Source organism: Musa acuminata, chromosome BXJ2-1 (genome assembly GCF_036884655.1).
Source record: "Musa acuminata AAA Group cultivar baxijiao chromosome BXJ2-1, Cavendish_Baxijiao_AAA, whole genome shotgun sequence".
Lineage (NCBI taxonomy): Eukaryota > Viridiplantae > Streptophyta > Magnoliopsida > Zingiberales > Musaceae > Musa > Musa acuminata.
The window spans coordinates 36,823,500-36,849,802 of record NC_088338.1 but is presented as its reverse complement, the minus strand read 5'-3'; the positions used below and the strand labels follow the sequence as shown (position 1 = coordinate 36,849,802).

The window sequence follows — 26,303 nt, the reverse complement described above, 5'->3', positions numbered from 1 at the left end:
CTCTTGAATTTTAGACTTGATCTTTCATATTTGATGATTGAAATAATGATTGGAATATTGAATGATGATTTGGAATCATACATTTTATTTTTTGGAAATATTCATGATGAAAAATTGTTTTGACATTCATGACTGAATTTTTATCTATGCTATTTACCTTTGTCATGGTTTAGAAATTGATACAAAATTATATTCTTCGCTTCTTTTTTTACAATGACAAAGGGAGAGATAGCTAGCTTGCACAAATCAAGAAGATGCAAAAACTTACTTGCTTGCTTGCACATATAAAGCGAAGATGCAAATGTACTTCATGTAGCTTGCTTCATGTAAAACATTGTATCTTGCTGGCTTATTATCTTGCATTATTTTTCAAAAACTTGCTAGCCTTCATACTTCAAAGAGAAGTAACACTTGCCAAATTGCTAGCTTGATTGTTGTAAAATAATGTAAAAATTTACTAGCTTGCACTTTGCAAAGGAAGCAAAAATGGCACTTCTCAAAAGAGAAGAAAGAGATTGCTATCTTGAATATCACTATCTTGCCAATCTCAAGAAGCAAAACTTACAATTTGTACGTTGCAATGGAAAGCAAGAATCGCTAGCTTATACACTTCAACAAAAAAGCTATCTTGCATTTTCTTTCGAAATTTTTGCTAGCACCTACAGCAATGTTGATAATTAGAGTTGGCACATAATTAGAGTTGGGATTGGAAGGTAATCCCATCAACTCTGTTAGGGGCCAACTGGACCCGAAGTTGGGTTGGTTTGGGCCGGATTCAAGGCCCAACCAAGGTGCTTAAACCCTGGCTGGTGGTGGCACCACCTGGGGAACAACACCCAAGGAAATCTGGGAGGTGGTACCGCCCAGGCTGGTACCACCAGCAGCAATGCTGCCAGTGGTGGTACTACCCCTGTTCGGCGGTGGTACCACCCAGTAGTAGATCCTACGGCGGTAGTACCGCCTAGGAATGGCGGTGGTACCACCAGTACCCAGGATGTTGAATCTCGGATTTTGATGATGAAGTCAATTGTCATTTGTTATCTAATCTATATATTGAGATAAGTGTGCAAGATTAACTACGATGAAAGTAAGATATGCAGTAGGAGTTACGCCGGAGTCAAGACAATGATCACGTTGGGAGTTCGACGGAAGTCCGGACAGTCGTTGGAGGTTCTGCGGGAACAAATCCGAGAAGTCCATGAGAGCTTGCCAAAGAAGCTCATCGGAACTCGCCAAGTGGATCGTCGCAAGTCCAGGAGTTTGCCGGAAGTCCGCAGGAGCATCACCGAGAGTTCATCGGATGATCGATGGAAGTTTGCTGGAAGCTCGCCGGAAGAAGCGATTGACGCACTAGAGCAAGTTGTAGTAAATGTCTTAGGAAATATCGTAGTTAGCACAATGATTAAGTTGGAAATGGGAGGTGATCCCATTAACTTAATCTTGGGGCAATTGGGCCCTAGAAAAACCCAAATTGGGTCGAATGGATCAACCCATTCGGACCCTGATTTCTACTAGGCGGTTGAACCGCCCAAGCCAGGAGGTGGCACCGCTTGGGCTGAGTCTCCGAGCGAGACTGGGCGGTGCAACCACCCCAGCCAGGAGGTGGCACCGCCTAGGCTCAGTCTCCGAGCGAGACTGGGCGGTGCAACTCCCTTGACAGGAGGTGGCACCGCTTGAGCTCGGTCTTCGAGCTCTGCCAGGAGGTGCAACTGCCTCAGTCAGGCGGTGGCACTGCCTGAGCTTGGTCTTCGAGCTCTGTCAGGAGGTGCAACCGCCCTTGATAGGAGGTGGCACCGCCTAGAGGCTCAGTCTTCGAGCTCTGCCAGGCAGTGCAACCGCCTTAATCAGGAGGTGCAACCGCCAGATCCCGAAATTTCAAGAATTGACAGTTTTGAGCTCCAAATTCAAACTGGGTTGGGGCCTATAAATACCCCACCCATTCAGCACTGAAAGGGCACTCAAATACACTGAAATCTTAATCTTGTTCTGTGATTTTTAGAGCTCAAAATTGTTGTAAAGGCCAAAAGTTCTTCTCCCTCTTTTCTTCCAAGTTCTGAGCTTTAAAGAGAGGAGAGAAAATTCTGTAAGGGTTGTCTCCTAAGCCCGTCAAAAGGAGTGAAACTATAAAAGGGTGGTTGGCCTTCGTCTATTGAAGGAAGGCCTCTAGTTGACGTCGGTGACCTCGTCGGTGGAGGAAGCCAAAAGTGGAGTAGGTCAAGATTGACCGAACCACTCTAAATCTCGATTTGCATTTACTTTGAGCATATTATCTTTACTGCAAACCTCCTCAAAAGCTTATTGCTTTTTGCGTATATACGATCGGGTTTCAAGCTTTGCACTTTCCGAATCGGCGTTTAGACGTAAATCAGTTTCATCGTACGATCATCATATTTCGATTTGCGTTTACATTTTGATTTCTATCATAACTGCAAACTGCCATTATATCCTTGCTTAAACTGCATCTCGCTTAATCAAGTGATTTACGAATCAGCATCTAGACGTAAATCAATTTTTTCGTATGAATATCATATTTTAGTTTGCGCCTACTATCTGATTAGAATCTGTTAGGACTCTAGCTTGGAGAGTCCTAATTGAGAGGGACATTCATGTAAAACTGTTAGGACTCTAGCTAGGAGAGTCCTAATTGAGAGGGACATTCTGTTAGGACTCTAGCTAGGAGAGTCCTAATTTAGAGGGGCATTCATGTAGGAGGTTTTTTCTTAGAGAAGAATTAAGAGTTGTAAGGGAATAGGAGTCTTGAGTAGGAGTCCTATTAGGAGTTGGTTAGAAGTAAGAGTCTTAAGTAGGAGTCCTATTAGGAGTTAGGGTTTAGAAGCCCTATAAATAGTCATGTATTCCTTCTCTTTTGATAAGCAATAGATGAATCTTTTCTGCAGCCTTTGAGCAGCAACTTGGAGGGAGGAACCCCTATAGAGTTCCAAGGAGGCCGATCCCCTAAAGAGATCAACCCCAAGTTTAGAATCTGCAAAGGTTCTAACACCTGGTATCAGAGCAGCGTTCATGGCGTCTCGCTGCCCTTCCACAGCCATCCATCAACCCTCCACAACCGTCCAAAGCAATTCCCACAATTGCTTAAAAGATCATCGCCGAATTCCGCCATCATCTCCACCACCACGGATCATCCTTTGATCTCCCCGTGAATTGCAACAGGTTCTGGTTTTCTACCTTACTGCTGCTGCAATTTAGTTATCTTTATTTGAAAATCTCAAAAAAATTATTCCTATATCGCTGCAAAAACTTTTCGTCATAAAGTTTTCATCTCTACGACGAAAGATACATTGCAGAATTCCAACCGTATAGCACTGTCTGTTTGATCTTGCTACTATGTTTTCTCTATCCAAATCTCCACGAAATTTTATGACATCTTTGACACTTCCTAACAGCAGATTTCCCTTTGCTTTTGTCAAAAAATTCTCAATATAAACCATTGATATTTTACATCTAATCTGCTATACTTGAAAATCTGCACCGTAAAATTTCAACTGCATAGCACTGATTGTTTGATCTTGATACTACGTTGTTTCTATCCAAATCTCTACGAAATTTTTATGATAGCTTTGACACTTCCTAATAGTGGATTTCCCTTTGGTTTCATCAAAAAATTCTCAATATAAACTTCTAATCTTTTACGTCCAATCTACTATACTTAAAAATCTAAGCTGCAGAAAATTTCAGCCGCATATTGTTGCCTTAACCCATCTATTTGCAATCTTTTTTGAATGAAATTTTTTATACACTTTATAGATCATCTTGGCTTCCATCTAAGATTGATCTATTGAGGAATTCATCTCTAAAACCGATTTTTGTGTTGCTATAAATTTTCATCGTAAACTGCTGAAATTTTTCGATGAGAATTCTGCTATCGCAACTTGCACCAATTTCCTTGCTGTTATACTGCCGAAATTTTCTTGATTAAATTAGTCATCCTTGCTGTCATATAAACTGTGATTTTGCTATCAATTCCCTCCTCAATTCTCTCAAGTTTTTGGTGGAAATTACGTCGAGAAACCACTGTTTCTTCGACGACAATTCTGCTCTTACAAGACAGCACATACTTGCTGCAACTTCCACTGATTTCTCTCAAACCTTTGCTGCCATCTACCACAGATCCAAAACTTTCATCCACAGCCCTAGAACTCCACCAAACCACACCCTCAAACTGCACCCAAAACAGCCACAAAACAAGCCTAAATCGTAGGCTACATCCACCGATCCACCAACTCTTTCGACCATCACTTCTCTCAACCTATACATGCCTTTAACCTGACAACAAAAGAGAGATCTTAACATCATAGATTTAGAGGCATATACTATGGCATCTAAGGAGGTAATCAATGCTAAATTCGAAGCTTTGGAGGCGCGAATGGAGGATAAGATTCGGACGCTCTTTACCGAACTCAGATTGGGCCGACCACTAAGCTCGAAGAAATCATATCAAGGAGAGAGCTTTGCCCAATCACACCAAGCCCAAAGATATGACTTCCAAGAGAGGGGAAGCTCTATGACCAACCCCAACTATCCATGCATGAGAGTGGACTTCCCTAGATGGGAAGAAGGAGACCCGATTGGTTGGATCTCGCACGCGGAGCGATATTTTCAGTACCACAAAACCGTAGATGCATCTATGGTGAAAATTGCAGCTATACATCTTGAAGGGGATGCTATACAGTGGTTTGACTGGTTTGAACATACTTATGGAGTCCTTTCATAGCGACAATTCAAAGAAGGACTGCTGATCCGCTTCAGACTAACCGATTACGAGAATATTGACGGACAACTAGAAAAGATCCGACAAACCTCTACTATTCAAGAGTACCAAACCAGGTTTGAAAGGTTATCTAATCAAACTCATGATTGGTCTCAAAAACAGCTATTGAGGACCTTCATTGAGGGCTTGAAGCCGGAGATCCGAGGAGAAGTTAAAGCGTGACAACCGTATACGCTTATGGCAGCCATCTCTTTCGCACGACATCAAGAGGAGCAATTGAACCATGAAGCTTGGAGGACTAGGGTCGCTCCTCAACCAGTAATATTGAAGCCCTTAGCCCCCCATACTGTCGACCAAGTCCCTACACCAAAGAGGTTAGCAAGAGAAGAGCTTCGGGAGCGATATGCGAAGGGGTTATGTTGGCATTGTGACGAGCCGTGGAGCCGTGAGCATCGCTGTAGTAAAGGAGGACGTCTTATGATTGAACCGATAGAAGAAGAGGTCATTGAACATTCAGAAGAGAGCCTTGAACATGAAGAAAAAGATGCAGAAGAAGAGCCACAACCGACCGAAGTTACGGTACATACATTAGCTGGCTACTCAAACCCGCAAACGATGAAAGTTGGAGGCCTTCTCAAACAACAACCGATCACTGTTCTCATCGACACGGGCAGCAATAATAACTTCCTAAATAGTAAGGTTGTTATCCATATGAACTTTCCTATTGAGAATTGCAACTGGTTTGTCGTTAAGGTCGCCAACGGACGGATTTTGAAGTGTGATCATAGGTGCCCGCAGGTGAAACTGTTGCTGCAGGACCAAGAGATAATTGCATATTTCTTCCTCCTCCCTCTTGATGATCATGAGGCCATACTCAGAATTAAATGGTTGATGACATTAGGTGATATTTCTTGGAATTTTATGCAACTATTTATAAAATTTTACTGTAAGGAGAAACAGGTGATACTGCATGGGAAACGTGAGGGCGACGTAACGATGATTTGCACACAACAAATGAAGAAGGTTTTGCATAAAGCATGCAGTGGCTTTTTGGTACAACTTGAGCAGCAAATTAAAGGAGAGCCAATAGAATTTGAAGATCCAAATCTACTTCCTTTGCTTGTTGAATTTTCGGATATATTTGACGAACCGCGCAACCTACCTCTTACCCGTCAGCATGATCATTGTATAATGATTCTTCAAGGCAAATCTCCAGCAAATGCTCAGCCATATCAATATCCACATCTCCAGAAGGATGAAATAGAAAGGATTGTAAAAGAGATGCTCAAAACAGGAGTTATTCGGCCAAGTTGCAGCCCCTACTCTTCACCGATGCTCCTCATACGAAAGAAGGATGGAATATGGCGATTATGTGTTGATTACCGAGCTCTCAATGGCATAACCATCAAGGATAAATACCCTATTCTAGTAGTAGATGAGTTGCTAAGGGAGCATAAATCTTTACAAAGCTGGACCTTCGATCCGAGTATCATCAAATATGAGTATGCGAAGAAGACATACCGAAAACCACCCTTTGAACACACAACAACCACTATGAATTTTTGCTTTCTTCATAAGAAGGTGGAATATCTTGGGCATATCATATCAGAGGAAGGTGTGGCAGTAGACTTCTTCAAAATTGGAGCAATGCAAAACTGGCTGACCCCATGGAACATAAAATTGCTACATGGCTTTCTGGGTTTAACAGGCTACTACTGCAAGTTCATGAAAAACTATGGAGAGATCAGTGCACCACTTACTTTCTTACTGAAAAAAGATGTCTTCCAATGGTCGGACAGAGCCTCCGCTGCCTTCGACAAACTTAAGGTAGCCATGACGACGACGCCGGTGATAACACTACCAGATTTCAACCGACCCTTCATTATTGAGGCCGACGCATCTGGAGTCGAAATTGGAGCCATTCTCATGCATAATGGTCGACCACTCATATACACTAGCAAGGCATTATCTCCCTCCCATCAAAATAAGTCAACATATGATAAGGAGATGCTCGCCATTGTGCGCGCAGCAACGAGGTGGAGAACCTACTTGATTGGCCGACGATTTCAAATTAAAACTAACCATAAAAGCCTCAAGTACTTTTTGGAGCGAAAAATATCATCCCCTGAGCAGCAAAAAAGGGTAATAAAACTTCTTGGATTTGATTATGAAATAACTTACAAAAAGGGGAAAGAGAATGTTCTTGCAGATGCGCTTTCGCAGCTACTCGAGCAAGTTGAAGTTTCGGTCGTTTCACTTCCGACTAGCGACTTTCTTAAGGATATTAAGATGGAATGGCAGGAAGATTCAGAGACTAGTAAGATTATAAAAAAATTGGAGGAAGCACCAAGCCCCATGGCTCATTACAATCGGGACTCAAAAGAATTATACTATAATCTATCGACACTCAATAGCCCTTGTAAAGTTGGCTACCACTCTCAATGATCATCTATGCTAGATCTGGAACCTCTAGACCTATAAGTTTGGTATCAAAGAGTGGAGTACTTATATAGAATATCCTTTGTGTCTCAAGTCTAAGGACCAGATACACCACTAGATCTACGAAATCGCTGTCTTACAATAAGGCATCATCAACCATCCAACATTCCGTAAGCGGATCAATCAATGAACTCATTCTCTAATGAGTACCTATACTATATCCCTAGTGTCCCCATATGGGCAACTATGAGACCAGCTGCATCTATCATATGGACAGGCATACATCATACCAGTTTGTTCGGTTATCTCGATGTCCTTCTCAAGCAACCTATGACCAAGATTATTAAGGGTTTGTATTTAAATGTGAATTAGTCTTATTATCATGATCTCATCACGATCTGATTTCTATTGCATAGATCTATGAACATCATAATATATTCAAGCAATAGACAATATAAAGTAATAAATGTTAAATAATAATAATAAGTAAAAAGACTGCGTATCAAGTTGCATATGCCTTCACTCACGTGATTGGCTTACAAGGCACCTATAACTAGCACATCTTAACAAAATGATATCTTACAAAGAAAAAATAAGACTATACTTAATATAGACAGATGCATATAAAAGGAAAAAAGATTCCTAAAGAATTTTGGGGAGATATTGTTATTTATGCAATTTATTTGCTTAATAGGTTTTCGACAATACGAATTAGTAATATTATACCATAAGAAGTATAGAGCCTATAGAAATCAAGAGTTGATCATTTGAGAATATTTGAAAGCGCTACATTTGCCAAGATACCGAAAGAAAAGAAAACAAAACAAAACTTGAGGATAAAAGTCAGAAACATATATTGTTAGATTATACTAAAAATCCCAGTGGTTATAAACTCTAAAATTTTATCACAAACAAAGTTGTGATATCAAGAAATGTTGAATTTGATGAACAATAGATTTTTGAAATTGAAACAATGATGAACAGCATAAGAAAGCTATATCTTTAAAAGATGATGATATAATATAAGCAAGCACTAAAGAGTCTTTGCTTGAATCGTTACCTACATTAACTAGATCACATGATTCAAGAAGTTCGATTATAAGAAAGATAAGAACGATTCATGAGCTATATGATATGACTCAAAGGAGATACTAATAATGATGATCTTTCTTTTATTTTATCTTTTTGTATGATATGATCCATTAATCTTCAAAGAACATTGTAGAGAAGAAAAATGATGATAAGCTATGAATAAGAAAATTTATACTATTAACAAAAATGATACAGACTATCAAGCGATCGATGTTAAGTAGATCTTCAAAATAAATAGAAATGCACAATAGGAGATAGAGAAATACAAGACTTGATTGGTTGTAAAGGAATACAAACAATAATATGAGATCAATTACGAAGAAGTATTCACACTAATTGATCGAACACTACGAAGAGATGACTGCCACTACGAAGAGATGAATGCAGTCTGCGAGGCTGCGTCTCGATGGGTCGCCCTCTTAATCGAGCGGTTGTTACTCTTCCATAAAGTATATCCAACCAGACAGTATACATGACAGCGTCCGAGTCAATCTGGAACTGCTGATACTTGTAGTGTTGCAAATGTATTGTGATAAGCATGGTCCGTTTTATCTGTGTTTTTATAGTAGTAGGAACATTCGTATGATTACGATCGAGTAATCTCTGTTCCCTGAAGGTAAAACTGGCATGTGTTGCTATCGGCCGGCCACCACCTCAGACATATATCAAGAATGGTATTCATACATTTGATTAGAAAACATCAAATACATGAAGAACTTATTGATCTTTTGAAAGAACATGACATCGCAACTGATTAAAATGCCCAGTTTCTTCTCTTTTAATGTGTGCCTGTGCATGTCATCATGTAGCTGAGCAGTTTGACAACATCAACAAATTACATCTGGAACAACTTTATAATGACCATCCATCAATTTAACTTGCTGCAGTAACAGTGGCTAGCCGTGAACTATGGCCACACAGCAGCTAGCTCAATGCTTCAAAGAGACTAGAGAAGGAATTGACATTGCAGCAGCTCACCATAGTCCAATGATGATGAGATCGAGTGCTTCAGCCACAAAACAAATAACTAGCATCATCATCCTTGGTTCTGTTGGGAAGCTGTATCCGCCTCACTGGATCTGCTATCATCATTAGCTCCACCATCATGGGTCTCCCTGCTAGTGGACCTTGAATTGCCTATGGCCTCTGCCAATGAGATCACCCCACTTCCCCTTCGGCTTCCCGATGAATCCCCTGAAGAGGGTCTTGTGATATAAAACCGTGGCTGAGATGATCGATCCGTGTCATCTCCTCCTGCTTGACGCACATGCACAACCAAAACCATGGCGGCGACTGAAGGAAATAGAAGCATGCTGTTGCTGTCCTCTTCATCATCTTCATCGATACTGACTTCCGCCTGGCCTTCAGTAACAGCTGAATGGAACATGCTGAAAAGATCTCCAAGGTCCCGCTGTTGTTCCATCCTCCTCCAGTCTTGTTGCCGCTCCGGATCAGCCTCTGATGGTCGCGTAGATGGATGCTCTTTCCTTGCGTGCTTCCTTAGATCCCCATAAGTGCCACTAAACACACATGATTCCGTAGAGCAGCTCCGAGATTTAGCATTCATATGCCTGCGAGCAGGCTCTATCACTGTCCAACCGCTGACGAGTCCACGACAGAGAGGGCATAACAGATTGGTTGGTTGCTGCATGCCATCAACATCCTGTGGTGGCTTGGATCCAGATAAGGCCTTGCAGTACTGATCCAGACAGTTAGAGTGACGGTAGCTGGTGTCACACATGAATGGACGGCAACCGTTGTCGTGTGAGGAGCAGAGAAGGAGAACAGCATTGTGGGGGTGCTCCAGGCACACAGGGCAAAGAGCCTCCTCCCATTCTTTAATTTCCTTGGCCGACTCCACACGGTCAAGCGACTTCCGTGAAGAAGAACTAGCTGAGAAAGGAAATGCACGAGATCGCCGTCCAAAGGACAGAGACTGCACCCTCCTTTCCTTTGGCATTCCAACTAGTTCGAGATAAATAGAACCACTAAATCTTCTTGCTACAATACTGTCCCTAGACAAGGGGGCAAAAAGTGCAATCAATGAACAATGAGCTGAAATTACAGACTTTAAACTTTAAATAAGAATGCGACAAATTTTCATTGAAATAATCACATATGATCATCTTTTCCTGGTGCAAAAAAAGGAAATCACAGACTGCAATATAATGTGAACGTAGTCCAGCAGCAAGAGTGTGCTTCACTGACATGGTTCGTGGACCAACTAGAACATTCAGTAAAAACAGAAGCTGCGAGAACAAGCAAACCACAGATAAGATGGATAGTTCTCATACCAATTGCATCAAGCAAAACCTACAAGCTCGTGCCATGCGTGACTATGCCACATAAATCGCCGAATTCACTGAGAATAAGTGCAACTTCTGCTTGTCAAAATCATCTATAAGTACAATAACAAACTATGCTTCTCAATCGGATAGAATTTGGAGCCAATAGGCAAAGATATCACCTTTGGTGACATCTCGCACCCAGAGAAAGAACAAAAGACAGTTTCTTTTTTGATTAAGGATTATTGTCGGAGGAAAAAAAGAATCTGCAGTACAATTCGGCAAACATCAACATCGTCAAACAGATGGCGCATGATTGGGTGGGCGGTCAAAACCATCCAGCCAGCAACGAGCTACCCAATTAGAAGCGAAAAAGAAAGAATCGAAAGAACAAGTACTGAAAAAGAAGATACATCAAAGCATAAAACATAAGAAAATACACAGTCACCACAAACAATCAAAAACGATCTTTTTCCGGGGGAAAATAGGTGGAGGTGGAGAAAGGGGCTATCGCTGCAGATCAGAGCACAGGGGGGACATGGAAACGATCCGGCGAAAGAGATGTTACCGTGAAAGAGCAGAGGAAGATCCGCGCTGCGAGAGACCAAACGCCTAACTCTCGGCTACTGTGGATTGCAACGATCCATCGATACATGTACGCTACGAGTAAAAGAAGAAGAAGAAGCTCTTTCTTGTACTCTGTTTGGCGGTGAGGCCGCTCGCAAGACAAAAAAGAGGGCAAAATGAACCCTAAATTCCCGAGAACACAAGGAGGAAGAAAAAGCATGCCATAGGTTAGGCCGGCGTATATAAAAAAATAGCAAAACAATTCACCTGTTCGTTCGTAACCCAAGCTGTACCCGTCCTTTTATTCTGGAGCCGACATCTTGATCCAATTGCCAGAGTGGTAAATTTAGAGTACGCGAGTCAGGAAAAGGGCCCAAGAGGAGGATCAATGACGTGGAGGGCTACGGTTCTCTTTCCTGGGTCGGGCGGTGGAAGGGGTCGCGTGAAATGTACGTTTACGTAGACGATTTTGGTCCGTGTTTTCGTTTCATTTTGTTCAGCGAAATCCAAAAGAATCCGGTCTTCGTTGTGGGACCGCCCTAATCGAACGGCCAGGAAAAATCCAACCTTCATACGGAATATATATATTATATATATATATATATAGTTTCTGTAACAAAAAGTTAATCCGGTTCCCAACTAAAATATCGAAAAATAAACTTGAAATTTCCTAAATTAATCGTCTAAATAATATTCATTAGTTAGAATAAGGTTATAAACTTGATGCGATTTTGATACAACATTTATTCCTAATGATTTTGATTAGGAATGAATGAATGAATATATAAAACTTGAGATTTCCCAACAAAAGATATCATCCTTTTTCGTAACATATTTATCATTTTTGTCTCCTCTTATAGTCCATCAATAGGAATAAGAAGTAAATTTCTTTTTTTTTAATAATTGGATCAAATTTAATTCCTCTTCTAGTCTTATATGTTGTCTTTTTTTTTCTTTTATATATCATCAACAAAATCTATGTTTTAACTAATCGTATTTGCATTGATTATATACCTAAGCTTATCTTTTTGGTTCGTTTTGAGAGAGAAGATCTTTTTGGGTCTCATATGAATCCGATTTATACGAATCTATATATTATTTTACATATTTTTTTAGTGTTCATTTGCCACTTATTTTTGGGATCTCATGTCATCAAATTTTAACATTTCATTTTAATTCTTTCCTTTTTGGATTTATGGTTCCTAACTTCAAGAAAGCAATAATCTATAATCTAATCTTAGCTCTTTGCATTGTGCTTTTTATTGCTAACTCATTATGTTTGCTTCATAGGAATCACAATAATTGCCTCTTTCGTAACCATCAACCTAATCTATCTTCTTCGAGGTGTACAGTTATTGTCACCATAAATGATATTTATTTTATAGCTATTAGGAGTGAACAATTCTCTCTCATCTCTCTTGTTTCTCTTATATTTTTCTTTTATCCCTTGTGTGTATGAAGATAAAGATGAAGAAATCATGATTTGATGTCTCAAGAGAATAAATAATGAAGATGAAGAAATAAAATATATCTTCCTCTTCATGATTTATACAGGGAGAATTTTTCTCAATAAGATTTTCTCGTGTAGTTAGAAAAATGTTAGCTGTTATGAATGTCTCCTTCAACTTCCTTGATAATAAATTTCTGTTATTTTAATAGTTAGATCATATTTATTTTTTTGATTTGCTTACCCCATCTTATATGTTACCTTTTTCCTTTTCTTTCATATATCATCAAGAAAATCTTCATCTGGTTCCAAAATATATGTTTTAACTAATGGTATTTACTAGTGAGGATTGATTTATATACCTCAAGCATATTTTTTGGTTCATTCCGATAGATAAAATCTTCTTGGGTTTCTCATATGAATATATATATATATATTATTTTACATATTTTAGAAAAATTATATACGATAAATATGATTTTTTTTTTTCACTTCTATTAGACAAATGTGGAGCATGATTACGAAGATCATTCATTAAACTTAATTTGTGACTAATGTTTCCATGGAATTGGAAAGTAGAATTTTGGAGTAAGTTTGTATACTTGGATATATAGTGCTGCCCTACTTTGGCAAATCTCTCCATATATATATATAGTATTTTTGAAGTAGCTTATAATATTTTGACATCTCCACAAAAACACTATAGGCCTATTCACAAACACTGTAATTGAGGAATTGAACCCATTAACCCTATGGACTAATCCATCAAAAAAAGAATATTATTCAAAAAAAAAAAAAAAAAAGATATCTTGGGTAAATTGTCCAATTTACTTTGCAACTAGTCAACATTCAGTTGGCATAGTACACTGCTGTATAGTACTAAAATAATATAAATCATATTCCATGTGTTTGTGTAGTATATTTGTAGAGAGCACAGCCATAGATAAACATTACTTGTGTTTGTGGAATAGAGAAGCGTTTTAATTTATGGTCATGATAATTGGAATGTGAGCACTCTTATGTTTATATCATCCTATTACAATACCACTTGTGTTTGTGGTTTAGATCTTATAAACTTTGTTGCATTAGTTGCTACAACATTATCTTAATTTGCTTAATTTGATACTTGATGTCCACATTTTCTTTTAAGAATGGATTTATTGAGAATGCACATTTTGATGTTGTCAACGGCAGCCGCTTTGAATAGTAAGTGTTATTGCTAACTCTAGCTTGTTAGGAGTAACAAAAAAAAACTCTAAGTTGTTTGGAATAGAATGTTGGGCTGACAGCCCATGAGTTCTGATAGGGGAAATAATGGCGGTATGATGTGTCACGGTGACGGCCCCACCTGGGTGCCACTCTACCCGATGAGGAAGGCAATAACGCTGACTCGACTCGTGCTGACATCACCCGCTATCAGGCAACAACTTCCAACCCCGCACGCTTGACCGTGGCAGGGTAGGACGATTACCAACCCTCGCCCATACCCTGCGACGATTCGGTTCTCCACGCAACGTCAGTAACGGTGTCAGACGCCATCAGAGGTGCGACCCCGCCTCACACAGGCCGGTACATCAGGTAACAGTAAGCTTCCCTATAAATACCCTTGCACTCTAAACAGGTGAGGGAGGAGAAAAAAAGATAACTCTCTACCGCATCTCCTAACTTGATCGTCGGAGGGGTCGGGTCAAGCTCCCGACCCGACCTGTGTGCAGGAACAAGGGCGAGGTCACACCTTCCTGACGTCGCGCCAAGGCTCCACCCCCCACGCCACGTCCCATCCGGACAGCTATGACCGGCCACCCAAGTCGTCCCAAGGAGCACCGCGCCAGATCCCAGCACATTCGGACCCGAACCAAGCCGTGTCGGCCCCAAGGCCACGGCATACAATTGTTCCTCGCAACAAATTGGCGCTAGAGGAAGGGCCCCAAATGTCGACCGATCAGCAGACCCACTTTGGCGAACCCGGAGCTATGGGGTCGCGTCCGGTCAGGACCCTAGGGGATCATCCCTCGCGGGAGGAGCTCCGAGACGAACGCCCCCGCCACGACTTCGGAGCGATACTGGCGGCTGTTCAACGACCTGGGCTTGTCGCCGCCCGACGCCCCGGTCGGCCCGCCACCCGTTTCGCCCGAAGCCTTCCACGATCTCGCCCACCAAGTGCGGGCACTAGCGGGCGTGGTGCAGACTATCATCCCACTCGTCTCCCAGCCAACGCCCCCACATGCAACCCGGCCTCTGCAACAGCGAGAACCCACCCCCCGGATGCACATGCCGCTCCCCGAGCCCCCTCTGTCGCCTCAAAACCAAACGGCCCAGCTCGGAGACCGGGAGGCGGAAGGCACGTCGAGTCGCCTGGAGCCCGAGCGGCTGTCTGCGAACCCGACGAACGCCCTGCAAGCCCAGTTGCGCCTCTTCAATCAACGCCTCAACGAAGTGCAACAAGAGATTCGCAGGTCGAAAGGGGAGCCCGGAGCGAACGGATACCAAGGGTCCCCGTTCGCACCCGAAATACAAGATCAGACCATCCCACCACACTTTCGACTCCCATCCCTGGACGCCTATGATGGCGCCACTGACCCCGCGGATCACGTAGCCGCGTTTCGCGCCCAAATGGCGCTATATGGGACTTCCGACGCCTTGATGTGCAGGGCATTCCCAACGACTTTGAGGGGACCGGCCCGCGCATGGTACGGCGGCCTCAAGGCCGGGACCATCTCTTCCTTTGACCAGCTCGCCCGGGACTTTGAGCTCAACTTCCTCACCTACGCCCGCCCGAAGCCATCCGTGGTGTTGCTCCTCGGGCTCAACCAAAGGGAGGATGAGTCCCTCTCCCACTTCTTGAACCGTTTTACGACACAGATCTGAGGGCTCTCGGACGCTCACCCTTCTCTATTGATGCATGCATTCATGATAGGCTTGCGGCCCTCCAGGTTCTTCTGGTCCCTAGTAGAGCGACCCCCCACGACGGTACCCGAGATGCTCTAACATGCGAGCCAGTTCATCACCGCGGAAGCATGGATGGCCGAGAGACTCGGGGGACACAAAGGGACCAAGCTAGAGCCGCCCCGGCAGTAGCAACCCGCGACATCTCAGCGTAGGTTGGACCGATCCAACCCGCCTACTTCGAGGCCCCCTCTCCCAGCCTTGAACTCATCCCGAACGGAAATATTCCTTCACATAAGGGAGAAGGGGCTGCTCAAAGAACCTTACCCGATGAGAAGTCCGCGGGCGTTGGCGGACCAATCGAAGTACTGCCGCTTCCACCGGCAACATGGGCACGACACTGAACAGTGTCGGGAGCTAAAGAGACAGATCGAGGAGCTCATCCGTAGGGGGCACCTCGGCCAGTACCTCCGCCCAAACAAGGAACCTTCGCCATGCCCGGAGGGTCCCGTCGAGCGACACATCGACGTAATAACTGGCGGCCCCGCGTCTGGTGGGGATTCCATGACCAGAAAGAAGGCGTACGCCAGAGCTGTCTCAGCCGAAGCTCCCAGACACGCGCCCGGGCCTAACGTCACCTTCCCGGCCAGGACATCCGAACAGTCCGAGCACGACGATGCGCTCGTGATATCAGCCAGAATCGCCAATGCGCAGGTAAGAAGAATTATGGTCGATACCGGGAGCTCGGCCGACATATTCTACTTCGACGCCTTCCAGAAGCTCGGCTTATCCAGAGACAACACGAAGCCGATATCCTCGGCGCTCACCGGATTCACTGGTGATTCAATCTCACCACTAGGGGCGATCACTTTGCCCTTAACCCTGGGAACCCCGCCGAGGTCGAAGACAGTAATGACCACCTTCTTGGTGATCGACCTCCCTGCCGCATACAACGCCATTCTCGGTCGACCGACCCTCAACAAAATCAGAGTCGTCGTCTTGACCTACTACCAAACTGTGAAGCTCCCGACCCACGCCGGGACCGGAGAGATCACAGGAAGTCCTCGAGAATCCCGGCGCTGCTACCTGACTGCCATCTCCTTACACAAGAGGGCCAGGATCGCATCGCCGTTGGCAGACCCCCGGGAAACCCAGAAGCCAGCCCCCCATCTTGAGCCGAGGGGGTCCACCATCGCTGTGCCGCTGCTAGAGGATCGGCCGGACCAGACGGTTAGGATCGGGTCAGAGCTACTCGAGCAAGAACGAGGACAGCTCGTCGGCCTCCTACAGGAGAACGCTGATGTCTTCGCCTAGTCGCCCTCTGACGTGACAGGCGTCGACCCGGAAGTCGCCCTACATCACCTCAGTATCTCACCTGACGCCCCCCCGGTAAAACAAAAGCTGAGACGGCAGGCCCCAGAGCGGCAGGTAGCCGTGCGAGAAGAAGTAGCTCGACTCTTGGAGGCAGGTTTCATAAACGAAGCCAAATACCCGCAATGGCTGTCCAATGTAGTCCTCGTCAAGAAAGCTAATGGAAGCTGGAGGATATGCGTTGATTACACCAGTCTCAACAATGCATGCCCGAAGGACTGCTATCCCCTTCCGAAGGTCGACCAGCTGGTCGACGCCACGGCAGGTCACACCCGCCTCTCGTTTATGAACGCCTTCTCGGGATATAACCAGATCAGAATGGCGCCCGAAGATCAAGAGCACACGACCTTTCTCACCGATCAAGGGGTTTACTTTTACAAGGTCATGCCCTTCGGATTAAAGAACGCCGGGGCAACATACCAGAGAACGGTGAACAAGATGTTCGCCCACCAGATCGGGCGGAACATGGAAGTGTACGTCGACGACATGATCGTGAAAAGCCAAGAGGCCGGAGCCCACCTAGCCGATCTGACCGAGGCATTCGCCACGCTGCGCAAGTTCGGCATGCGACTCAACCCGGCAAAGTGCGCCTTCGGCGTCACATCAGGGAAGTTCCTCGGGTTCATTATACACGAAAGAGGAATTGACGCCAACCCAGAGAAGGTCCAGGCGATCATCAATATGCAATCACCTCGGACGATCAAAGACCTGCAGCGCCTCAACGGGAAGCTCGTCGCCATGTCCTGCTTCCTCGCCTGATCAGGTGATCGCTGCCTCCCCTTCTTCAAGGCGCTGAAGAACCCGAAAGGTTTCCAATGGACGGCAGAATGCGAGGAAGCCCTCAAGAAAGTGGAACAACACTTGGCCAACCTCCCTCGGCTTGCCTCAGTCTCTCCGGGGGAGAAGCTGAGCATCTACCTCGCAGCCTCCCCGCACGCAGTAAGCTCCATCCTGGTTAAGGAAAACTCCGGTGAGTAGCTCCCGGTCTACTATGTCAGCCACGTCCTCAACGGTCCTGAAGAACGATACCCACCGATCGAGAAGCTAGCGCTCGCGCTCATATTGTCCGCCCGGAAGCTACGCCCCTATTTCCAGGCTCACCCGGTGGAGGTCATTACGGACCAGCCGCTTCGTCAGGTTTTGTCTAAGTTCGATGTTGCAGGACGGCTTCTCAAATGGGCGATGGAGCTCGGCGAGCATGACATTCAATACGTGCCCAGGATAGCTATCAAAGCCTAGTCCGTGGCCGACTTCATCGCGGAGTTAACCCAGATCGGGGACAAGAGCCTCGGACAACCCCCCGAGGCTTAGGTCCTGCACGTCGACGGATCAGCCAACTCAAAAGGTGCCGGCGCGGGGCTGGTGTTGTAGGCTCCCGACGGGCGGTCGTTCGAGCGCTCCCTCCGCTTCAGGTTACGGGCTACCAACAACGAGGCGCTTCTAGTAGGACTCAGGTTGGCCCTCGAGATGCAGGTGGTCGCCATCCGCGTCCTCACCGACTCCCAGTGGTGATCTGGCGCTGAATCTAGGGCCGACACGGCTTGGTTCGGGTCCGAATGTGCGGGGATCTGGCGCGGTGCTCCTTGGGACAACTGGGGTGGCCGGTCACAGCTATCCGGATGGGACATGGCGTGGGGGGTGGAGCCTTGGCGCGGCATCAGGAAGGTGTGACCTCGCCCTTGTTCCTGCACACAGGTCGGGTCGGGAGCTTGACCCAACCCCTCCGACGATCAAGTTAGGAGATGCGGTAGAGAGTTGTCTTCTTTTCTCCTCCCTCACCTGTTTAGAGTGCAAGGGTATTTATAGGGAAGCTTACTATTACCTGATGTACCCGCCTGTGTGAGGCGGGGTCGCACCTCTGATGGCGTCTGACATCGTTACTGACGTTGCGTGGAGAACCGGATCATCGCAGGGTATGGGCGAGGGTCGGTAATCGTCCTGCCCTGCCACGGTCAAGCGTGCGGGGTTGGAAGTCGTTGCCTGATAGCGGGTGATGTTAGCGCGAGTCGAGTCAGCGTTATTGCCTTCCTCATCAGGCAGAGTGGCGCCCAGGTGGGGCCATCGTCGTGACACATCACACCGCCATTATTTCCCCTATCATATTCCCCCCCCGGAAGAAGCTATGCGTCGGTTGTGGCAATCGGGGGAGGGAGTCCGAGGCATGGCTTCGACTCCTGGTGCCGCAGCGGTCTCAGGCGGCATGAGGTCGAGCTTGTCTTATGCGGTCGAGGAGCATGACGTAGGCGGGCTGACCGCGTTGGTGTATCTCGGGCATTACGCATCTGAGGAGCGCGATGCAGGCGGGCTGACCGCGCTGGTGTATCTCGGGCATTATGCGTCCGAGGAGTGCGAGGCAGCCGGGCTGACCGCGCTGGTGTATCTCGGGCATTATGCGTCCGAGGAGCGCGACGCAGGCGGGCTGACCGCGCTGGTGTATCTCGGGCATTATGCGTCCGAGGAGCGCGACGCAGGCGGGCTGACCACGCTGGTGTATCTCGGGCATTATGCGTCCGAGGAGCGCGACGTAGGCGGGCTGACCACGTTGGTGTATCTCGGGCATTATGCGTCCGAGGAGCGCAACGCAGGCGGGCTGTATCTTGGGCATTATGCATCCGAGGAGCACGACGTATGACCCGATTCCTAGGGGCTTCGCCCTCACCCTCGATGCTTTCGAGGCCGGGCTACGCCTCCCCCTACACCCCGTCATAGTCTCCTATCTTTCTTGGTGGCATATTTCCCCGTCCCAGATGGCGCCAAACTCATGGCGCTATCTGGTGGCGTTTTTGGGGGAGTGCCACTGTTGAATCTCGTATTTTGATGATGAAACCACTTGATATGTGTTTATGATTTAAACTGCATTTTGAGCGATGCAGGTCTACTCGATCAGGTTTAGACAATTAAGGCAGGAGGAATTGACGTTGCGCCGGAGGAGATCACGTTAGGATATTGGATGGCAGAAGGCTTCGGACGTCGGGCATCGGGCCAAGAGCGAAATTGCGCCAAGGATATCGGCCTTGCGGAGGTCAACCGCTGATTGGGCAATAAGCCGCAAGAGAGGAAGATACGCCAAAGAATCGGACGAAGCGCCAACCAATGACGTGCCAGACAACAGAATGTCAATTCGCTTTATAATAATTGTCTAGATCGGAGTAGAGTTTTGGCTTGTATGTGCAGGATTAACTACGATAACGATGAAGACATAAAGCGAAACAAAATGCCGGAGTCAAGCACGAAGGATTCGATGGGAGTTCGAGAGTTCGACGGAAGTCCGAAGGTTCGTCGGGAATGCTGCCGGAACTAGCCAAGAATGAGTAGGGAGCTTGCCGAAGGGTTTTTCGGAAGCTCGCCGGAAGGTTCGTTGGAAGTTCGCGGAGCTCACCGAGAAAGATCGGAGCTTACCGAAGAAGCTCGTTGGAACTCGCCAAGATCAAATCGTGAAGTCTAGGAGCTTGCCGGGAGTCTGCATAATGGTTTCCGAGAGTTTATCGGAAGACTGTCGGAAGTTCGCCGGAAGCTCGCCGAAAGAAGTCTTGACTTACGGACTTTGTAATAGCTTAGAAAATGTCTTTAAATTCATAGTTAGCATGTTAATTAGGGTTAGGATTAGGTGTTAATCCTATAACCCAAGTAGGGGCCAATTGGGCCCAAGTTCGGACTAGTTTGGAGCAAGATTGAAGCCCAACTAGTGGGCTGAAAACACTGTAGGCGGTGGCACCGCCTGGGCTGGGCGGTGGCACCGCCCAGTGCCCGAGAGGTGGGCGGTAGCATCGCCTGAGCTGGGCGGTGGCACCGCCCAGCACTGTCAGCGCCTGACACTGACAAGCGGTGGCACCGCCATTGACAAGCGGTGGCACCGCCAGCATCGGGAACATAAGAGAATTCAAATTTTTGGAGCCCAAATTTGAATCCTCTTGAGGCCTATAAATACCCCTCAAATCTCAGCTGAGATGACAACCTTTTGAAAAGCAATAGTTTGAGTTAAGAGCCTTAGAATAGTCTTTGCAAGCCTTGTTTTTCATATTGCTTAAGTGTTCACCTCCTCCCATCTTGTTGAAAAGAATTGTAAGATTGTGAACCACTTGTAAAGGTTGTAAAAGGGGTATTAGTCCTTCTCCTACAAGAAATTTGCTAGTGGAAGTTGGAAGCCTCTTCGAAGAAGGCTTCGCAAGTGGATGTAGGTCATTTTGACCGAACCACTTTAAAAACTGCTGTGTTATCTGGTTTGCATCCTACTCTTGCCATTTACATACTGCAAACTTCTCTACTTAGTTACTATGCTTCCATACGTTTCTAAGTTATCAAGCTTCTAAAATCGGTTTCCATTGATATTGCTTTTCATCGTACGAAAGATTTATCAAAACCGAAGTTTTAATCCGCTGCACTAATTCACCCCCCCCTCTTAGTGCCGCTCCGATCCTAACAACCACTATGCCAACATAACCCCGACCCGTGCCCTCTTCCTTTCCTGCTTCCGCCTTTGTAAGTGGTCGGGGGGCTACCATCTGTCCGCCCGAGCGGGTTTTCGAGTGAGCGGGGCCCCTTCAGTAATAAGGGGTGGAAGGAGCGCTTCTTTTTTGTCAGCCGCTCGGGAGATTGGGGGTTCGGGGTCCGCTGGGGGGCGCGTGCGATAGACAACACCGCCCTGGTTTTGGACGACGAGGGGCGCTGAGAGCTCCGGAGGCTTAGAGAGATCCTCCCGGCCTCCAGCGCCATCCGAAATATGTCCGAGCGGTGGTTGGTGGAGGCGGGTCTTAGCCCGGTACCTCTAGGTACTCTCCAAGGGGCGGTTCTTTAGGGGTTCTTCTCTTTTTCCTCGCGGACTATTCACTTAGCCGACCGTCGTTTTGGCCTTTCTTTGCAGAGATGGTGCTTCTCGAAGCCCTGCGTGGAGGGAAAACTTCTTCGGCCGCGTCGGGCCATTCGCCTTCCGTCGCCAGGGCGGGTACGAGGGAGGCCCCCGTGGATGTCGAGGCCGGTCAGCCTCGGAAGAGGGTGCGGGTGCTTCCGAGCGACGGTCCTGAGGTGGTCGCAACTTCGGCGGCGGAAGGCGCCGTAGCACCGGCGGTGGAAGCCGCGGGGAGCCTCGGGGAGGGCGAGGCTGGCACGAGTGGGAACGTGGCGGTGGAGGTGCCCCGCCAGCCCTCGATTCGCGAGCTTCTCCGTCTTCCGCTTGGGAGGGAGGACGAGCCTTACTTGGCGCGGGAGGTGGGTGCTCTCCCGCGCGGCGCGGCCACCGATCCGTTAATGGGCCGGTGGGACGGTCTCACCCGGGGCAGCCGGGTGTGGGCCGACGGGGATTGTGTGGCTAGATTCGTCCGCGGAGGGCTTCATCCCGACATAGCTCGGGATTTGTACACCTTGCCCTCCGAGGTCTTGCTTAGCAAATCCGCTAAGTCGCTGTTGTGGGTAAGTGTTGTTTCGTCCTCCTGCTTGTACATTTTTGGACAGACTTTGTTTTGACCTCGCCCTTTCCCCAGGGTAACCACTATGCCGTCGCGCTGATGGACCGCGTTCATGACGCGGGACGAGTTATCGCCGCCCTGAGCAGCCGCAATGCCGAGCTCTGGAGGCAGGCGGACAAAGCTTGGGCTGGAGCGGGTCCCGAGGCGGTCGCGACGGCCGAGCAGCGCGCCTCGGATTTGGAGGTGGAGGTGACACGCCTTCGATATGAGCTCCAGGCGTCCGCGGAGCGGCTCGTGGAGTTCCAGGCGCGGTTGGAGGCGTCCGAGGAGCGTAATACGGAGCTCCAGACGCATTTGAGGGCGTCGGTGGCCGAGGCTCGCTCGGCGAGGACGGACTCTCTCGAACTGATCCGGCGCCTCGAGGAGTCGCGAGCCGAGGCACGGGGGGTCTCCGAGGCCCTTGATGCCGAGATCTACCAAAGGCCGGGGAAGGACAAGAAGCTGATCGAGGACTACAAGGGTTCCTCGGGCTTCCAGCTCGGCCTTGTTCGGACCGGGCGGGTCTTGTACGAGTACGAGTATCGGGTTGCCCTTGCTCGTTTCAAGGCGCGCAATCCTGACTCGGAGGTCATAGAGGATCCCTTTGGTTCCTTCCCCGAGGATTTAGGCGTTAACATGCCAGCTGAGGTTCCCTTCGACGACAGCCCAGATGCCCCCGAGGAATGAAGACCTCTGTACTTTTTTGCTTCGTTTTGTAACGCGCTTTTTGAATAAACATGGTCTTTCTCTTCTTCTCAATTGACTGTCTGCGTCTTGGTACGGTTCTGTTCTTTGGCCAAGTCTTTGCTTACGGAAATAACCTTTTGAGATTTTGGGTGTTCCAAGTCCTTGGCAGGGAGTGACCCATCATCGTGGTGAGTCGGAATGTACCGGTTCCGATGACTTCGGTCACCCGGTAAGGGCCTTCCCAGCTGGGAGCCAACTTGCCTCGTGCCCGGGTCGGATCGCTGACCTCGGTCCTCCGTAGGACTAGGTCGCCTAGTTTGATGGGTCGGGGTCGTACCTTTCGGTTGTACACCCTCGCGACCACTCTTTTATAAGAGAGGTCTCTTACATTCGCGTCGGCGTGCCGCTCCTCCAGTAGATCGAGGGCGGCTCGAAGTCCTTCGTCCGAGGCTTCCTCGTCATAGCTTCGTGTTCGAAGGGTGGCGATGGCTACCTCGGGTGGGAGGACAGCTTCAGTTCCGAACGCGAGGCTATAAGGGGGCTCTCCAATTGCGGTTTTGGGAGTGGTGCGTAGCGCCCGTAGTACGCTCGGGAGTTCGTCCGTCCAAGCTGATCGAGCCGCGGACACTCTTCGTTTGAGCCCGTCTAGGATGGACCGATTGGTCACCTCCGCTAGCCCGTTTGTCTAAGGGTGAGCCACTGAGCTGAACTTTAGCTGGATTCCGTGGTTCGCGCAGAACTCCCGAAACTTCCGACCAGCGAATTGGGGCCCATTATCCATGATGATGGTGTTCGGCAGGCCGAACCGAGTCACCAAGTTCTTCCACACGAACTTTTCTATTTGCCGTTCCGTGATTGTCGCCAATGGCTCGGCCTCTACCCATTTTGTGAAATAATCTACGCCTACGACGATGTATCTCCGCTGTCCCGAGGCTAGGGGGAAGGGACCGAGGAGGTCCAAACCCCATTGCGCGAACGGCCATGCGCAGTCGATGGGGGTTAATGGGACTGCGGGCAGCCGGGGTGTGCGGGCATGTTCTTGGCATGAGCTACACCGTTGCACGTGGGTCTTTGCGTCCCGACACATGGTCGGCCAGTAGTAGCCCTGGCGGAGTATTTTATGTGCCAGGGTCCGCCCGCCGATGTGTTCCCCGCAGACCCCTTCATGGACCTCAGCTAGGACGGTCCGGGCTTCGTCGGGCTCTAAGCACCGTAGGAGGGGGTACGAGAAGGACCGCTTGTAGAGCCGTCCACCCACCTCGGTGTACCATGCATGTGTGCGACATAGGCGCCGAGCTGTCGCTTTGTCGGACGGGAGAGTCCCGTCCCGTTTGAAGCGGAGCAGTTCTTGTACCCAGGTGGTAGTCGCGCTACTCGAGGCTGCGGCTGCGATTTTGATGGCGCGGACAGGTAGCTCCTCGACCCCGGGCCTGACTTCGGGGGCTGGTTTTGATGCCAGCTTAGCTAGTGTGTCGGCGTGCTCGTTTTCTCCCCTTGGGACATTAGATAATGTAAAATGAAGGAACTTGGCGGTCAGGTTCTTTACCTATGCCAGTTATTTCGCCATGGTCGGGTCGCGGGCCTCGTATCCCCCGCTGAGTTGCTCGGCGCAACAAGTTCAGTCTATAGTAAGCTTTAACAGTCCATAGCTCATATCTACTTTAATCTAACTCTAGATCTAATAAAGGGATATGATGAGTATAAAAAATGAGAAAAAAAACTATAACAACAAAGTAAAAAACTACAGTAGTAGAAGCAGAAAACTACAGTAGCAATTTGATTCAAACAAGATGAGAAAATGATATAAAAATAAGATAAAGGAAAGAAGATAAGGACAACGAATAGAGTCGGTTCTCAATCATCCAAGCAATGTTCTCATCTCATGTTAGATTAGATCTACAATATATTCTTACTATAATTACTTAAGGAGATTTTGGATATTGTGTATAGTGACATAATCCTTATATCCTAATTATTCTCTTGAGATTGTTGCTTGGACTTTAGACAAAAGAATCTGAGATTTATTTATTTATTATTCTTATAGTGGATTATCTCTAGTTTATCCCATGATTTTTATCCTTCATATAAATCTTATTATCATATTTTATTATAATTTTTATTTAATCTTATTATATATTACGATCTGTTTGTATTTGTTCGTATACAAGAGTTTGTTTCTCTTTTTATAATTCAATCAATGTACTTTCATTATTTACTGCGATGCTATGCAACTGTTTATATATATATATATATATACAGCTGTTGAGGAACCGAATAATCTGCCGCTGTTTGGTTGGCGAGACGTAGCAGATTTTAGACCTCAATCTGGCATCAAATTTCCATAAAGTTGATGTTGGAAAATAAACTTAATTATTTATCTAAGATTTAATATTTAAAATACAAAATCTCGATCGAGTTCTTTGACCACCTCTCAATCTCTCGTTCCTCTTTCTAATCTTCTTGTCGACAACTGCTTATTGTTGGCTTACCAAAAACATAAAGAGGCTGCAACCCTAAGTAGAGATCCTCGACGATACACTTGAGAAAGCTTGTTCTGTCCCGATTCAGATGCTGCCACGAATCAAAGGAATTAAAAGGAAACAAAGATAAGGCAACGGCGCCGGTCCACGGATGCCCATCGCGACGATCCTCACCCCCCACACGCTTCCCCATCCACCGCCACATTTGACTGCACCGCCGCCCATCTCACGTCCGCATCGGCATTTTAGAAAACACGAGCTATTTGATGATGCGGGCAAACATACCCGTCTCTACTGATACGGCGGTATAGATTCATTCCAAAGGGGCCCAGCATTTTGGCCCAAGCTAACGAGGCACGTAAGTGGGACGGGTACGAAAAGAAAGCATTGCTCTCGCCGGAACGCAGTGCGTGGCGTGTTGCTCGGCGATCCACGTCTGGTGGCGCCCCGCATCAGTTGCGGCGACGTAACGACGGCGTAAGTTACGTCTGGTTGAAGACACGACGGCACTGTCGTCTAGGCGCCGTTACAACTCAATGCCAGGTCACTGCTTTCGGCGTCTCACACTATAAATAACACGCCATCTAAGCCCCCCATCACGTATCAGTCGGTCGTCGCCTCAAGGCTCGTCTCTAATAATCAAGAAGCAACCAGGCTTGTCTTTTTTCTTGTGTTGCTTCATCCGATGACAACAGTGGCCGAGGAGAAGAATTCCATGGCGAGGAACCCTATCACCACCTCTTCGACCCACGCCACGGCCGTATCATTGGCACCCACAGATCACAAAGCCCCATCGTTAAGAGACGGCAGCCAAAGCAATAGCAGCAGAGGCGGTAAGAGGAATAACTCAGCCGCTAATTTTGTCGCTGGAGGAGGAGA

At 47.1% G+C, this 26,303-nt stretch overlaps 2 protein-coding genes across 6 annotated transcripts; one reads left to right on the top strand and one right to left on the bottom strand.

Moving 5' to 3' along the window:
• Window positions 1-8,923: 8,923 nt before the first annotated feature.
• LOC135583090 (uncharacterized) lies at window positions 8,924-11,330 on the bottom strand. Of its 5 annotated transcripts, none has more exons than XM_065093928.1 (3): window positions 11,114-11,330; window positions 10,555-10,641; window positions 8,924-10,275 (listed from the first exon to the last, which is right to left on the bottom strand). In XM_065093928.1, exon 3 carries the CDS (start codon window positions 10,218-10,220, stop codon window positions 9,297-9,299), a length of 924 nt encoding a protein of 307 aa, XP_064950000.1. In that variant the 5' UTR covers window positions 10,221-10,275; window positions 10,555-10,641; window positions 11,114-11,330; the 3' UTR covers window positions 8,924-9,296. The 5 variants fall into 5 exon arrangements, with proteins under 5 accessions (XP_064950000.1, XP_064949999.1, XP_064950002.1 ...); XM_065093927.1 differs by having other exon boundaries at window positions 10,555-10,622; XM_065093930.1 differs by having other exon boundaries at window positions 8,924-10,269; window positions 10,555-10,622.
• A 4,445-nt stretch (window positions 11,331-15,775) lies between these two features.
• LOC135598256 (uncharacterized) lies at window positions 15,776-16,759 on the top strand. Its single transcript, XM_065091788.1, has one exon. It carries the CDS (start codon window positions 15,776-15,778, stop codon window positions 16,757-16,759), a length of 984 nt encoding a protein of 327 aa, XP_064947860.1.
• The last annotated feature ends 9,544 nt before the right edge of the window (window positions 16,760-26,303 follow it).